At 40.4% G+C, this 17590-nt stretch overlaps 2 protein-coding genes across 6 annotated transcripts in view; one reads left to right on the forward strand and one right to left on the reverse strand.

Moving 5' to 3' along the window:
* Window positions 1-17590, reverse strand: part of fbln2 (fibulin 2) — a 390205-nt gene that overhangs the window by 11809 nt on the left and 360806 nt on the right. The gene's annotated exons all lie outside the window — the stretch shown is intronic.
* On the forward strand, window positions 7159-14477 carry LOC118799346 (ribonuclease inhibitor-like). The gene is made up of 7 exons (XM_036559129.1): window positions 7159-7823; window positions 9929-10102; window positions 10916-11089; window positions 11404-11580; window positions 11716-11889; window positions 12225-12401; window positions 14164-14477. Exons 1-7 carry the CDS (start codon window positions 7492-7494, stop codon window positions 14183-14185), a joined length of 1230 nt encoding a protein of 409 aa, XP_036415022.1. The 5' UTR covers window positions 7159-7491; the 3' UTR covers window positions 14186-14477.

A 17590-nucleotide genomic window follows, 5' to 3' on the forward strand; every position in this document is an offset into this window, starting at 1 on the left:
ATATCAATAACATTTATCATCACAAATATCACAATCTTTGTAAGGAAATAAAGTAAAACTAATGCATAAAACATGGAGGTCAAAACATTCACCAAAAGCAAAAAATGAACTGAGACTGCAGGGTTTAAAATGGACACAAAACACATTGACAGCAACTAAGCCATGTAAAATTCTCCACTGCATGTCCCCAGCTGACTTGATCAATGGTGGCTTATAGAGCACCCTCCATGAAGGTTTCATGCCCACCAGGGAGTGTCCACCTGACCTGCAGACTTTATAATCAGTGCACAGAAAACTCATGGGCTTCCAGATTTTAACCTCACTAAGGCCACCTTTTCTGGGAAGTAGGGTGAGGACTGCCCTCCTACAGCTCAGTGGCAGTTGTCCTCCAATGAGACAGTCATTGAGCATGGCCTGTGGAGCATGGCAGGTCCTCCCCAACCACATCCAAAAATGATTCATAAAACTCAATGGACAGGCCATCAATACCTGGAGCCTTCCCAGTAGCCATGCCTTGCAATGCCACATGTGTCTCCTGCATGGTAATCACTTGCACCAACTTTTCATTTTGCTCAGGCAATACCTGTGGCAACCCCTCATAGAACTGTGACACTGACTAGTCCTCCCTATACTCACTGGAGTACAGGTTTGAAAAAGCTGTACTTCCCTCATGAGTCCACCTCAATCACTGCATCTCCACCACAGATTTTAGGGAAACATGATTCAAGTGCCAAGCTAATATACAATGGGAGGGATAAGCTCAACTAAAAAACTTATGTGAGTGATGAGGCCAGGGATCAAACCCAGGCCATACTGCCACTTTGGGAGCACTCTACTGCTACACCACTGAAGCCAGGATGAAGAGTACGGAGAGCAATAGGGAAGTGCCCGAAAATATAAGAAAATATGACCAAATTCCAAACCACCATTTTGGTTCTGGCAAGAAGAGACAACAAAGGATACCAGGGGAAAACTGGCTTTCTCAGAAGTCAAGAGAGAACTTAGTAACTAAAGCAACAAATGACTTTCCCAACAGAAACAAAACTGAAGAGAAGAAAAAAGGATTCCTTCATTTTTTTTTTACCCTCAGAAAAGAACAGAGAAGAGAACCTTGAGAGGAGGCTGGAGCAACTTGAGGAGTGAGGGGGAGTGCAAAACTCTCAGCCTTCTTATCCAAATTGGCAGCTGCTTCTGTTGACTCAAACTGAGACAAAGACACAGCAATGTGTGTGTCCTTTTCTGCCCTTATGAAACCCTCTGCCCAGGTGTAGGATGTTGAGCTTGATTGGCCCTGGGTGGTGCACATCATCTCCCTCTGGTGGCTGGGAGCACCACAACCCTGGAGCCAGGCCTTACAGGACCCCAATCAATGGCACCTGACATTCCCAGCCCTGCAGCCCAATCCTGCCTGAAAGCCCAGATAAGCTCAGGGTCCAGGATGCAGTCAGCCGGGACCTACATGCATTCCTCGGGATTGTAGCCTTCCTGGTTGACTAAATACTGGCTGCTGCCCTGCACCTGCCAGACATCAAGCAGGTGCTTGACTGTGTAGGCGGGTGTCCTGTTGATTATTCGAGGGGCAGGGTGTGGAGGTCCCACAATGCTGCACAAGATAGCCTTCAGGCAGGAAATGTGGGATGTGGGGTTAATACAGAGAGCCAGGGGAAGTGCCAACTGATACAATGCTGGATTGACCCTACGGACCACTTTGAAGGGTCCAATGTATGAAGGCACCAGTTTTTGGGACTCCATTTGGAGAGGCAGGTCTTTGGCCGACAGCCAGACTCTTTGTCCAGGGTGGAAGGATGGTGTGGGTCGCCATCTTCGGTCTGCTTTTGAGTTGTGGTGGCAGCCTGGAGGGCTTTATGCACACATTGCCAGGCCCAATGGGCTCAGACATCCTCCTGTTCTGCAAACTTGGGTGGAACACACCCAAACTGGCACTCAAACGGGGACATGCCCTGAGATGAGTGCCATAATGTGTTGTGCGCATACTTCACCCACATCAGGTGTTTGGACCAGGAGGAAGGGTCAGAGGGGGCCAGACACCGGAGGGTGTGCTTCGGATCTTCATTAACTCTTTCCGTCTGGCCATATGACTTGGGTTCAAAGCCCAATGAGTAGCTAGCTTTTGCCCCCAGTAGCTTGCAGAAGGCTACCCAGAACCAGCTGGCAAATTGAGGTCCTCTGTCTGATACAACGTCTCTAGAACATCCATGGACTCTGACTACTTGCTCTAGGAATAGATTGCCAATTCCCCTGGTTGATGAAATCTTCGGTAGGTCAACAAACTTACTCACCTTAGAGAAGCAGTCAACAATCACCAGGATTACAGTGCCCAGGATATGGGCAACCCTGTGATGAAGTCAAGGGATACATGAGACCATGAGCAAGAGAGAATGGGTAACAGATGGAGCAGGCCAGCCAGTTTGGTCCTGGGCTTCTTGTTGAAGGTGCACACTCTGTGCAGCAGAATCATCTATGGAGGATTTCCAATGTGTGGGTCACCCCTGGGTGTGCAGTGAATGGGGAAGAGTGCCCCCACTTCAGCACCTGGTTCCAAATAGCTACAGGAACATATATTCTATTCCAGACCTGGTTCATTTTTGAGGGCCCGTTGTATGGTAGCTTCCACCCACCGCTTGCTGGGACCCACTATGCGGCCCTCTAGGACTATGGTTGCTGGCTGTTGTTCTAGAAGTGAGGGCTCCTACTGGCGGAAAGGAGCATCTGGCTTAGCATTCTTTGACCCGTGTCTGTATGACAACACAAAGTTGCATTGGGCAAAGAACAGTGCCCACCTGGCTTGGTGTGGATTTAACCATTTGGCCTGCTGGATATAGGCCAGATTTTTGTGATTTGTCCAAACCAGGAATTGGGATGTTTGGCTCCCTTCAGCCAGTGCATCCACTCTTCTAAGGCCAGTTTCATAGTCAACAACTCACAATCACCCATATCATAGTTTTGCTCTGAGGGGGAGAGACAGTATGAAATGTAGGCAAAGGAGTGTAGCTTTGGTTAGGACCAGACCACAAGGACAACACTGCCCCATGCCTATCTCAAAAGCATTCACCTCTACCACAAAGAGGAGCTCTGGGTTTGGAAGTTGGAGCACTCAGGCCAAAGTCAAATGCCACTTAGTTTCTTCAAAGGCTTCCTGGACTTCCAGAGTCCATTGAAATTGACCCAAAACTCTTTTTTTTGTGAGAGTGGTCAGCGGTGCAGCTATCATACTAAAATTCTTGACGAATCAATGGGAGAAGTTAGCAAAGCCCAGGAAGCACTTTCGTAGATTATAGGCAGAGGACATGAGTGGTAAGGGGTAGCGGTAGCTTAATTAGGTCCCCGAGAGTGGAAGGAGGATAACGAGGGGCCAGCCCATCCTTGAGCTCCTTGTTTAGGCCTTAGCAGAATCCCAGTCATTTCTGCTGCTAAAGTGCAGACTCTGATGGCAGAATCAGCTAATGACTGCTTTCCCTGACATATGCGCCATATGACCAATGTCTCCTCCATAGACAGGATGGTGGAAAGCCTGGCACAGAGCAGCCATGAACGGATCTGCAGAAGCACTCACATCAGGTTGGTTCTCCTACACAGGAATGGCCTAGGGAGGGCTCAAACCGAAAGAAATTATGTACGCCACTTTAGGCCTTCCCCCTTGATTAACCAGGGCAACCCTCAGCTGATCCATGTCAGGTTGCTCAGCTGGGTCCATTGTTTTGCTGTGTCTTTCTGTAATGTGGGATGGCTCACCAGGCAAAGGATGTGAACCCAGGCTTTCTGAGTTACCGGCTGCTTTTGTTGACTTAAACTGAGACAGACACAGCAATGTGTGTGAACATTGGGCTTGACTGGCCCTGGGAGGTGCGTGTCATCTCCCACTGGTGGCCAGGAGCACTGCAGCCCTGGAGCCAGCCCTCACACCATTCGGTATAAACAAAAAATTTCAATAACACACTTTGCAAAGAATAATGAAAACAGAAGCCAGCTCAAGATAAAGTCTGAAAAAAGGCAGTGTCAGTCAAAGACCGAGATAAACTTTTGTTTGTTTTCAGATTATTAGTGGGCTGCCTGGTCTTCTCCCTGTTAGGTAACCTTTTGAACACAAGTACTGTCCTCTTCACCACCTCACACTGCCCCACCTCACCTATTTCCATTCCTGTTTTCTGTTCTCCCTCTAGACTTCTCTGCTCCTCTGTATCACTCAGACTTACACTCTGCACCTTGTTCCAATTTTGCTCACCTTCATCTCACCCATGATCAGCTGACCTTCTCCCACCCCCTCTGCCGAGGCTCCCGACTGAGCCCTGCCAGCCTTAGCCAGGCAGTTTCGCACTAAGTGCCCTTCTAAGCCACAGCCAAAATACTACATTGTTTCAGTCGTGGCAAAGATAAGTCAAAGTAATCAATCCTGAATCCAAGTGCCAAGTTCAACTCTTCAAAATCATTTTTCACAACAATAAAGACCTTAAGGAGACTACATGTTGAAGCAGCAGAGATTTACAGCCCAAGGGATTATATCAATTGCATAAACAACCTGGCTATGCTGAGAAAGCTTATGCAGTAAGACTTCCTCTTTAATAAATCATTAAATAAAATAACACATATGAATAGGAAAAATGTAAAAGGACACAAAACAGTTTTGGATGTGTCTCAACTCAGGAGCGAAGCAAAGCTCACTGTCACACACCGAGCACACCAACTTACCGCAGCATACTTCTTTAAAAGCCTCCACATGCTCTTATAACAATTAAAATCAATTAAAATCCTTAATCTGACCAGTCTAGAGAAAATCCCTGTGGCATCACAGTCAGCACTACATGCCATCTTGGTTTTACGACTTACATATATCACCATTGTTACCTGCCCAAGGATGAAGTTGTTCAGTTGGCACTTAGACTTTTCGCTCTTGACATTATTAAAACCACAGATAAAAATCTGGAGAGTAAAAATCACATTAAGAAAACATTCTTCAAAACCTCAAATAAAGAACACAGCCTAAAACAGTGCATAAATGCGTGAAATATTGTTTCTCTTTGAGGACAAAATGGACACTGGTAAAATGTCAGGGTTTAAAACAGAAATAAAAGCATTAACTCAGACAATTTCATGTAAAATCCTACACTGCAGCTAACAACTTTTTCATGATTCCTCCCCAGCACACTACAGCATAAAAAAGACAGCTGGCAACCATGGTAGGAGCTTCCTACAGATGTTAAAGGACCCCAGCCTTCTCAGGAAATAGAGCCAGCTTTGCCCCTTTCTGTACAGGATGTCTGTGCTGGCTGACCAGTCCAACCTATCATCCACCTCTAACCTAATCTGCAGTGAAGATGTGCAGAGGGGGAGAAGGGGGGTTGCAGCGGTGCTGCAGATCAGATCTAATGTGTTAATGTGTGAAAAGCAGGGAGAGGGGGCTGTGTTGTCTGTGCTGTCAGCCTGTGAGAGGGGTACATGAATATCAATATAAGAAGATGAGGTGTTGATGTCTAGGCAGGCAGAGACAGAAGTGCCAGGAGCTGAGAAGAGGGAGGGTGTGGAGGTGGCCACTGTACATACAGGCGCTGTGGAGATCTGAATAGGGCAGTCAAACTGGTTATAGAAGATGTTGAACTCATTGGCTCTCTCTACCTCACTGTCTAAGGCACTGTCCATCTTATGCTTACAGCCTGTAATGGTCTTCATACCATTTCATAACTGCCTTATGTTATTCTCCCTTAACTCCTGCTCCACCTTCTTCCTATAGGACTCCTTGGCCTCTCACAAGTGGACTTTGAGTTCCCTCTGTATGCTCCTAAGCTCCTCCTCGTTATTGTCTATAAAGGCCCTGTTCTTCTTGTTCAGCAGGCCTTTGACATTGCTGGTTATCCAGGGCTTGCTATTGGCAAAGCAGTGATAATCAAACAAAGAAATCAGAAAAGTCCTGTAAATTAATCCAGATAATCTTGCTTATAAATGGACAATGGACAGTGTGTCTGAATTCTCCCATGCAATCAGTTCTACAGAGATCCTTAACTTATATAGATTCCTAACAACAGAGCTCCAGACTAATGAGACGGATGTAAATCTGGAAGTAAAACAAATAAATGAAATTTATAACAAATGTACAATCAAAGTGAACCTCACCAAAACAAAGAAAAAGAGGCTTAGAAAGCTATCTGGTCAAAAACATTTAAGAACCACAAAAAGTGAGACAAAAATACATTGAAACACTCAAGCAATATAAGAAAACTATACAGTTACATACAAATGCATCAAAAAATACTAATCTATTTAAAGAATGCCTCCAAAAATACTCAAACCCAACGAAAAGTATATACAAAATATATTTGACCTCCTTGAATCAGCTATTATCTATAAGAATGGAGACAAATGTGACCCCAACAATTACTAAGGCATCTGTGTTGGCAGTAATCTGGGGAAGGTTTACTGGTGTATTATTAATGCTTGAATATAGACCTTCCTTACCCAACACAGTGTCCTGAGTAAGAGTCAGATTGGCCTTCAAGCAAATCACCACCATACTGCTTATATTTACAGCCTACACACCCTAATCAAACAGCATGTTCCCCAATAAAGAGTAAAATATATGCATGCTTTGTTGACTTTAAAAAAGCTTTTAATTCTATTTGTTACACCAGACTACTTATAAGATTCTACAATGTGGTGTAGGTGATAAAGTATGCAACATCGTGAAGTCCATATATTTGAACAACAAGTATGTAATTAATTCAATTCAATTCAAACAATAAAATTTATGTTGCTGTTTGGTTAAACTCACACTGTATGTATAAATAAAACATCAGCCAAGGCCTGGGATTTGTATCCTCACAATATATGAAGATGCTTGATCTGATTGACATGTGAAGACATGGATGCTCACACTGTACATAAAACACAAATCCTACAGACAGATCTGTCAATGAACAGTACCACACTGAGCACTAAAATAAAAAACAACATAAAATTAGATGGTATACATACTATCCTTGATGCCCAATGGTCTGTTTTCAGAGAGAATTAAAAAATTAAAAAAATCTTAATGTTTCTGTCTCACAATTCTATTTAGTCAAACAAACCAGAGTGAGCACATACAGACTTTGTTACCATAAACAGAGACTTTTTTGCCTAGATTTTGCTACCTGTGTTCACTTGAGTAGAGGCAATGTTAGTGTGTATGTGTGTGCGTTTTGTATGAGAATTCAGTTTTTAAGATGCACAAGCTGTAAACCAAGCAAGCCAAAGTTCTGACATACCAAAAATCCATTTGATCATCCATTTGAAGTCAGTCAATGCTCATTTAGACATTTAACTGTGCATGTACATCACATATTGGTCAATGAGCCTGAAACTTGCAGTCAAGTTAACTGTAATTTAATTAGAACTAAAAATAGGAAATGTCTGTAATATGAACATGTAGAGTGTCATTATTTACCTCATTATTTTTGTGCATGTGTTTGTGTGAGATTTTTTCTGTGTTTGTGTGTATGTATGATTTGTGTGTATGTTTATGGTTGTGTGTGTCAAGTCAAGTCAAAGTTTATTTATATAGCACTTTTTACAACAGGTGTTGTAAAAAAATACTGTGTTCATGATTATGTGTATTTGTGTGATGTCAGTGTTCTGATGTATTATCATTTTTCTACCAGGCTGTATAACTGTAATCTCACAGAGAAAAGCTGTGCAACTCTGTCCTCAGCTCTCAGCTCAAACTCCTCCTGTCTGAGAGAACTGGATCTCAGTAATAATAAACTGCAGGATTCAGGAGTGGAGCTGCTTTCTGCTGGACTGGAGAATCCACACTGTAAACTGGAAATACTGAGGTGAGATCATCATCTCATTACTGTGCATTTGTGTGTATTGATCAATCACACAAACCTTTATAGCAAAAAAACTCAGTGACATCTTTAAATAGAAAGAGAAAGATGGAGGAAGAATGAGAAGAAACAGAAACAAAGATAGAACAAAACAGAATGAGAAATAACAGAGAGACAAAGACAGACAGAAAAGAGAGAGATACAAAGAGATAGCACAAAGAAAATGACAGAAAGAGAGTCACAGGGACACCAAGATTTAAAGACAGGAAGAGAAGGAGAAAGTCAAAAATTAGGACTGAGAGAGAGAGACACACACACACTTTCATAGCTCAGTGTATTCATAACTCAGTAACAGTATTTCACATAGATAACACACACAAAACATAACCTACCTAGAAGACAAGAATTGATTCCATGCTGTGAAACATGTATTTCAACAAATTCTAGTACTGTTTTCAATAAAATGTCAGCAGTTAAAACACAGGTATCCAGCACTACTGATGGCTGAACAGGCTCAAACTGAAATTTGTACTTTGTTTTTGTTGGATAGTGAGAGACTGAAATAAATTTCTCACTTGATTGTAAGCTGTAGTGTCTGATAAAAAAAGTTTGCTTTTGTGGTGTGTTTAATGTTTTTTGGTAGAAAGATGGTTTTACAAAAAACTGCATTATTTTGACTAGCAAGTTGTGTGTTCACTATTTTAAATAAATGACTTCTAAATTAACAAAAACATTCAAGTAATCAGGAAAAAAAAATGTAAAACTCAGTTTGATTTTTCTACAAGATATAAAATATTTTTGCCTTGGTCTGGAACTGTAGCTGTTTGTCTGTGACAGTTTAGGATTTTTTTCAGATGATGATAACTAAGAAAGAGAAATAGAGAGAATGAGAGATTTTTTTGTTTGATTGTGTGTATGTGTGTGTGTGAATAAATGTATGAGTTTGTGTGTGTATGTGTGTAGATGACTTACACTTTCACATGAAAAATACTCAGAAATATATTTCAGTAGACAGAGAAATTAAGAAAAAGATGGAGGGGAGCAAAAAGAACGTCAGAGAGAGTGATGGAAGGAGAGAGAAAAGGGACACAGAAAAAAGACAGTGACAGATGGAGGGAGAGGGCTAGATAGATAGACAGATAGATAGATAGACAGGTACTTTATTGATCCCGAAGGAAATTTAGCAATGAGTAGCAATCACACAACACAGGACAGTAATAGTAATAAGGGTGTAAACAATATAACAGGAAGAATAAATATAAAAAATCTTATGTACAGGCATATATACAAATAGAAAAATATGACAATCTGGAATAATATCTATAAACTGAGATGAAAGTGAAAGTGGCAGTGCAATGATGACTGTACCAGGAGGCACTGGTATTGGCATATAATGACAATACTGAATAAATATGTGCAGGTATGTTCAGGTAACAGCATATAATGACAGTACTGAATAAATATGTGCAGCAGATGGTACCAAAATAAAGTGTCGAGTGTGGAGTGTCCAGATGTGCAAGATACGCGATAGGGCTACAGAAAGTGCAATATGTACGGTAAGGTGTCCATATGTGCAGATGGATAAAATGAAACCTAAAGATTTTAGCATGAGGTACAACCTATGCTTTAACATGAGATTCAGATTCAGTCCTCATCTCTCCTCTTCCCTCTTCTCTTCTGGGCCCACTGGGAAGAGTTAAAGAGCCTGATGGCTCATGGGACAAAGGATCTCCTGAATCTCCTGAATCAGCAACCTGCCACTAAACATGCTAAACATGATAAGAGACACTGAGAGATAGAGAGAGAGGCAGAGAGAGAGATCAGACACAAAGGGAAATGGAAAAGAGAGAGAACAAAGAAAGACAGAGAAAGATAGTCATAGAGAGACACAAAGAGAAAAAGAGACCTTAAATAGAGAAAGAAAAGAGATGCAGATATCAAGAATATAGGCTGTGTGTGTGTGTGTGTGTGTGTGTGTGTGTGTGGGCGTGTGAATTGTGTTTTGAATGTAGGAGTGTGTATGAGTGTGTGTGATGGTCTGCGTAATTATGTGCATGAGTGTGTGTGTGTATGTGCATCAGTGTTCTGATATATCATCATTTCTCTACCAGGCTGAGTAACTGTAATCTCACAGAGAAAAGCTGTGCAGCTCTGTCTTCAGCTCTTAGATCAAACATCTCAAGCCTAAGAAAACTGAACCTGAGTGAAAATAACCTGCAGGATTCAGGGGTGGAGCTGCTCTCTGCTGGACTGATGAATCCACACTGTAAACTGGAGATACTGAGGTGAGATCAGCACATACACACACACACACAGTCATGGTTTAATAAGACACAAACACATTTAAACAAAGAGATAGAAACAGAGAAAGAAGGGCAGAAAGAAGGAGAGACAGAGAAGAACACAATGCAATACAGGGAGAGATGCAGTGAGAGAACATGGGGCTGTGTGTGTGTCACTGTGGAATTGTGTGTATGTGTTTATGACTGTTTGTGTGTTTGATTTTGTGTGTGATTATGCAATACTATGCAAACGTGTGGGTATGTGATTGTGTGTATTTGTGACTTGTGATGCTTGTGTGTTTGTTTGTGCAATTTGTGTGTGTGTGTGTGTGTGTGTGTGTGTGTGTGTGTGTGTGCGAGCGATTTTTTTTTCCCTACGTTCAACCACTCAGGAAAAGCTGTAATTCTCACTTTGTTTTTCTACACAGACATAAACTTTTGTTTTTGTTTTGGTCTGGAACTGAAGCTGTTTGTTTGTGACCATGAAAGAGAGAGAGAGACAAAAAAAGAGAATTTGTGTGTACATGTTTCTGTTTTTATGTGTGTATATGAATGTGTGTGTGTAGAGAATGTGACAGCATTTCTGGATCCTGTTTATATATGGTTTCTCTTTGCATTTTAGAGTTATAGAGAATTGTGTCTGTTTTTAGTGCTGCCTGATGACCCAAAAACCATTGCCAGCACATACTGGATTTTGGCATTGTCCCTTGCATACAGAGATTTCTCCAGATTCTCTGAATCTTTTAATGACATTATGTTCTGTAGGACAAGAAAAGAAAATGTGTGTATTCTGATGTATCGTAATTTCTCTCCCAGGCTGTTTAACTGTAATCTCACAGTGAAAAGCTGTGCAGCTCTGTCCTCAACTCTCAGCTCAAATTCCTCCAGTCTGAGAGAACTGGATCTGAGTGGCAATAAACTACAGGATTCAGGAGTGGAGCTACTATCTGCTGGACTGGAAAATCGACAATGTAAACTGGAGATACTGGAGTGAGTAATTACACACACAGACACTCTTTTATATGTCTGTATGGCTTTATTATTAGCAACAACTCTTTAACAGACAAAGGGAGATGGAAGGACACACAGCAATACAGACAGAGACTGAAGGAGAAAGAGAGCAAGAGGCAAAGAAAGAGCAAGACAGAAAAATATACAAAGATAAAATATAGAACTATATTTATGTAGAGATATATGTATGTGTGTGTCTGTGCAAGTGTGTGTATGTGAATGGGTGTGTGTGTCTGTGTGAGTGTGTCTTTATGTTTATCTGTAATTGTGAGGATTTTTTCTCCTTTCTGCAGGCTCTCTAACTGCAGCATTACAGGTGATGGCTGTGCTTCTCTGGCTTCAGCTCTAAAATCAAACCCCTCCTCTCACCTGAGGGAGCTAAACTTGAACTACAATAAACCAGGAGAGTCAGGAGTGGAGCAGCTGTCTGATCTACTGGAGGGTCCACATTGTAAACTCAAGAAACTAGAGTGAGTTACTGACCTACTGTCAATATACACACTTTAAACACACACACATACAAACTTACATAAACACAAACACACACAGACACATGCAGGCTTACGTATATCATGTATCGTCGTGTATCATCATTTCTCTCCCAGGCTATGTCTCTGTAATCTCACAGAGACCAACTGTGCGGCTCTGTCCTCAGCTCTCAGCTCAAACTCCTCAAGTCTGAGAGAGCTGAACCTGTGTCTTAATGAACTGAAGGATTCAGGAGTGGAGCTACTCTCTGCTGGACTGAAGAATCCACACTGTAAACTGGAGAAACTGGAGTGAGATAATTACACCCCCACCGACTTTCATATCTCTGTGTTTAATAGATTTACACATAGAGAAAGAAGGAAGGAAACAGAAAGAAAGACATACAGAGACAACAGGGCAGACAGTGAGCAAGACAAAGACATACAGAGAGAGAAAATATAGAACTGAGAGAACTGAGAGACAGAAATACAGACAACATGAGTTTGTGTGCTTGTGTGTGTATGACTGTGTGTGAGTATGTATGAGTGTGTGAATGTGTGTGTATGTGTTTCTGTGAGTGTGTGGGTGTGTGTGTGTATGTGTGTTCATCTGTAAGTTTAAGAAGTTTTTCTCCTTCTCTCTGTAGGCTGGATAACTGCAGTATTACAGGTGAAGGCTGTGCTTCTCTGGTTTCAGCTCTAAAATCAAACCCCTCCTCCCACCTGAGAGAGCTGAACCTGAAATACAATAAACCAGGAGAGTCAGGAGTGAAGCTGCTCTCTGATCTACTGGAGGATCCATACTGTAAACTGGAGAAGCTACAGTGAGTTACTGAATTACTGTCTCTTCAAAAACACAGACACATACACACTCACTCTCTCTCTCTCTCTTTCTCTATTGCTCTCTCTCACTCACACACATTCAGACACACAAACACACACAAAGGTGTGTTTGAGTAAATAACTATGTTCAAATTAGATTTTATAAGTAATTGTGGTGTTCAGAAAAAAATACAATTTCATTTTAAATAAGACAAACAAATGTCCTGCAAACATTTTGCAACTAGCTCACATGACTGGGTATAAAAAGAACATTTTAGAGATGCAGAGTCTCTCAGAGGCAAAGGTGGGCAGAGGTTCACCAATCTGTGAAAAACTGCATGAAAAAATTGTGAAACCATTTGAGAAAGATGTTCCTCAATGTACAATTGCAAAGACTTTGGATATCCCACCATCTACTCTGCATAATATCATCAAAAGATTCAGAGAATCTGGAGAAATCCCTGTACACAAGAGACAAGGCCAACAGTCAATATTGGGTGCTTGTGATCTTCTGGCCCTCAGGCAGCACTGCATTAAAAACAGGCATGATTCTGTACTGGGAAACACTGCATGGGCTCAGGAACACTTCCAGAAATCATTGTCTGTGAACACAGTTCTCCATGCAATCCACAACTTCAAAAATAAAAATAAAAACTAACAAAGTTAAAGCTGTATCATGCAAAGAAGAAGCCATATGTCAACATAATGTAGAAACACCACCATCTTGTCTGGGCCAGATGAATCAAAATTTGAAATTATTTGGAAACCACAGACATCATGTCCTGTGGACTCAAGAGGAGATGGACCATCCAGCTTGTTATCAGCATACAGTTCAAAAGTCTACATCTCTGATGGTATGAGTTGCATTAGTGCCTATGGCATGGGCAGCTTACACATCTAGAAAGGCTCTATCAATGCTGAACAGTATATAGAGGTTATAGAACAACATATGGTCCCATCCAGACAGCGTCTCTTTCAGGGAAGGCCTTGCATATTTCAGAAAGACAATACTAAACCACATACTGCATCCATCACAACAGCATGGTTTCACAGAAGAAGAGTCTGAGCGCTGTGCTGAACTGACCTGCCTGCAGTTCAGACCTCTCACCAATAGAAAACATTTGACATGTCATGAAACAAATTATCCAGCAAAGAAGACCCAGGACTGTTGAGCAGCTGGAATCCTACATCAGACAAAAATGGGAAAACATTCCTATTTAATATTGTTCCTATTAATATTTATCCCAATTATTTATTTTTTTAAAAGGTCAAATGTCTCAATTTTAACATCTGATAGGCGTTCTATGTTCTATTGTGAATAAAATATGGGTCTATGATATTTGCATATCATTTGCATTTTGTTTTTATTTACATTGGTTTACATTTTATACAGCATCCCAACTTTTTTGGAATTGGAGTTGTATTATCACAGTTATTTTAAAGGGAAGTATTATCATCATTAGGGTTGTATTTAAACCTAGTTAATATTTCAAATCAGTTCAGTCATTCTGTAAGATGATAAACTCAATAATCACCATGGAGTTTAGAACCTGATGAAGAAAACCTAAAAAATTCATTATTAAAAACAAACTGGTGCACAGTTTTGACATCTTTCATGCTTTAAAGTGTTAACTTGTTATTTTTGCTTGATTTTCTTCATGGAAGCCCATGACATGACCAAACGGGTCCTAGATGTGTTGATGTTGAATGACCCATAAGTGTGAGTCCATTTCTGATGATTCTCTCCTCTTCTCTGTCTTACAGCATCAGAACACCATCCAGCTGATCTGCTCTCACACAGAGGGTTATAAGGACATGATGAAATCTTAGTACAACACACACTCAGTATATGGTTCTACATGGTACCATGTGTGTGTTTGTTGGTTTGTTATCAGTCAAATCTGTGAGCACAGCTGCAGCATAGGACTGTGTGATCTCCCCATGACATCACTTCCTGTACACCAGTGACTGCACCTTTAATGACCTGTCCATGAAACTCCTTACATTGGTGGATGACCCTATATTGGTGATGAGAGTGTGTACAGGAGGGAGGAGCACAGCATGGCATCATGGTAACAAAATGACCTCTAAACCAGCTGATACTAAACATCAACATCATAATCTCAACTCTCCAAACCAGTGGAAATGCTGATGGAGTTTCAGTGATGTATTCTGTTGCAATATATAAAAACTAACATCAGAGTACATTTAGAATGCATCTAAAATGCATACTCAAAGCACATGGGAAAGCTTTTTTTCTCTATTTTTTTAGTTAATTTATCAATCTTCTCAGGCTTTAGCAGAGCTCAGTAACACAGATTAATTACTAATCACATTGATTTATCAGTCTATTCAGGCTTTAACAGATCTCAGTAACACAGATCAATAACTGGCCAATTGATTCATCAGTCGACTCAAGCTTTAGCCAGAATAACTTTTTGGTAATAAAACTGTTCATTGAGGTCCTCTTAAGAGTTCATCCAATGAGCATGTTTGCTACATGCAGTGCGCTGATTTAAAAACAAGTATTAATGGTGTTTCATTCAAAAACAGTGTATTCTGAATACTGCCTTTACAAAATGTGACTTGGACTGAATAAAGAGCTTTTTTCTGTATTCTAAACATGTATTCTCAATACTTGTATTCCATTACATCCCAACCCTGCACACTGATGAAAAATTGTATTTCTCTCCACATGTCAAAACATTCATGCATTTGCAAAGGCTGCATTTTGCATTGAAATTCAGAACATATTCTAAAAAGTATATATTACCAAAACACAGCAAAAATATTTGTGGAGACAAAAAAGACAGCATGCATTAAAAAATCACTTGTTAGCTTTTATAGTACTTACATTTGATTGGTACAATTAATCACCTAGGTGTCTGTTCACCTGATGGCTTTGTTTGATTAGTTGGTTCACAGGTGAGCTATTTTGAAAGTCAGTGCTTTGAAATGGCAAAGAACTGACATCATGTTAGATTTCTGTATCTAATGTGGAGAGAAGTGTGTTCAGTGGTCTGCAAAAGACAGTCTGTAGTGTTTTGCTAAAAGTGTGAGGCTGAGAGTGTGCTTATGGTAGTGCAGACCTGGGCTGAGGTTTTGCTCATTCTGTGTCAGGTTTCACTGACTGTGTGTTATTCCTAAATTTGAGGTGTAGCAACTGTAAAACTGCATCAGGAAACTTGGTAGTGCTTTAATGATAGAAAATTCTACATTGTTGTTTAATTGATTAGAGGTTAGGGAACCAGCCCTGTGACCGGAAGGTCACCAGTTCAATCCCCTGAGCCCACAGTACGTGACTGAAGTGCCCTTGAGCAAAACATCTAACCCCCAACTGCTCCCCGGGCGCTGTGGATAGGGCTGCTCACTGCCCCCTAGTGTGTATTCACTGTTATGTATGTGGTGTTTCACTGCATGAATGGGTTAGATTGCAGAGGGGAAATTTCCCTTTTAATCAACAGTGTCTAATCAAACTGAGCTCATGCTGAGTGAAGCAGATCTCTCTCGTTGTAATCAGTATGAATAATGTACTGTAATAAAATTTTTAAAAAGAGCCATAAATATATTAAATGTGTGATTGCAGTGTTGATATCTTATGTTGTCTTGAGAAGAGGTTTTTTAATGTAAAAACTGATTTATTGTTTACAAATTTCAGTTTTGTACAAAGGCTCCATAGAAACCAATTTATTTTAGACTTTATGAGCACCTTTAGATTTTATGAGCACCTTTTAGTGTCTGAGCTACCTAAAACAGATCACTGAGTGAGAGTTCTCCAGAATAGTAATGATTTGGTCTTGTGAAAGACTTATGTCCATCTCCATCAGACCCACAGGGACACAGCCATTGTTAACTGAATGGAACCAGTGCCAATGGGCCGAGCCACAAGAGATCATCTTTATGTCAGTGAACCGATCCCAGTCTACATCACAATAGCTTTAATGCTGGAACTCTCACTCACCCTCTATATGCATATTCTGTTTCATTACATATCATTTACATTTGGAGCAGTACTAGATTTTTTATTTCTTCTTTGATTCAGATGTAAATTCAGATGTTGAAGTCTGTTAATCTGTGATTTACTTGGTATTTATGCTAACCGTAAGCATACAGTAAGTATGTTAGTCACTAGAGTGCAGTAATTATTTTAGCCACTGGAGTGCAGTATTTATTTAACCACTAGACTGCAGGATGTAGTTAAGCCACTAAAGTGCAATATTTAATTTAGCCTCTATAGTTCAGTAGTTATTTTAGAGATTAGAAGATAGTATTATTTTAATCTTTAGACTGCATTATTAATTTTAAACAGTAGAGTGCAGTATTGTAACTGCTAGAGTGCATTATTTATTTTAACCACTAGATTGCAGTATTAATTTTTCACACTAAAGTGCAGTACACAGAAAACACATTAAACACACATACACATTACATATCGCTGCTGTCAGAAAAACTCCTATCTCTATTTTTGAGTTTTTGGCATGATTTAAAACTGCCTGTTGCCCTTTATATTGCGTGTAAATTTCATGATGAATGGACCAAAAGAAACAGCCCAAAATGGCTTGGAACAAAGACCTAGTCCCATTAACCTACATTAAAAGTAAAGTATGTTTTTTCTTTTCGTGTAAAATTACCATTTTGAAAATACAAGGTTTTGTTCTAAAAACAGCGATATGCAATCACTAAAAACATAGATAACATATTTTAAACACACTGTTTAAAAAAAGTTTTCAGTTTAGTCACTTATCACAGTGTGACAAATATATGTATGAGTCAATATTCTCATGAAGGTCATATAATAGCATTTAACTGTTTTATGATTTGCCATGACAGTCCCCATCACAACTGCCTGGTACAGTACAAGAGGGTAGGACAATAAAGGCTGGTGGGGTTTCAAATCTTCTGAAATGCAAACCAAAGCAGTCATGTGTTTGGGCAAAAAGCAAGGCCTTATGATGCAAGATATAGAGCTTCATTTGGATTTTGGGTCCATGCTCAGAACATGCCTCGGAGCCTCAGTATTAAACATAACATCATTAGTAACTCTGTAATGACTGTCTATCCAGCTATGGTGTCAATAAAACTCCGAACATGCTATGCTGCGATCCGTACATCCAAGCCTCTCACCTCAAACTAAGCTAAGTTTGTCAGCTAGCACAAAGTCGGACATGGCTTTCTAAAACCAAGTGTAAAG

The sequence above is a fragment of the Colossoma macropomum genome, unplaced genomic scaffold (genome assembly GCF_904425465.1).
Source record: "Colossoma macropomum unplaced genomic scaffold, Colossoma_macropomum, whole genome shotgun sequence".
NCBI classification, from domain to species: Eukaryota; Metazoa; Chordata; class Actinopteri; order Characiformes; family Serrasalmidae; genus Colossoma; species Colossoma macropomum.

Bases quoted from the DNA above. Each gene is read 5' to 3' on its own strand.
- LOC118799346 (XM_036559129.1), top strand. From the start codon at position 7,492: ATGATTTGTGTGTATGTTTATGGTTGTGTGTGTCAAGTCAAGTCAAAG. The intron at 10,103-10,915 runs GTGAGATCAGCA...TTTCTCTCCCAG, and splicing joins TGTAAACTGGAGATACTGAG to GCTGTTTAACTGTAATCTCA. The intron at 11,090-11,403 runs GTGAGTAATTAC...TCCTTTCTGCAG, and splicing joins TGTAAACTGGAGATACTGGA to GCTCTCTAACTGCAGCATTA.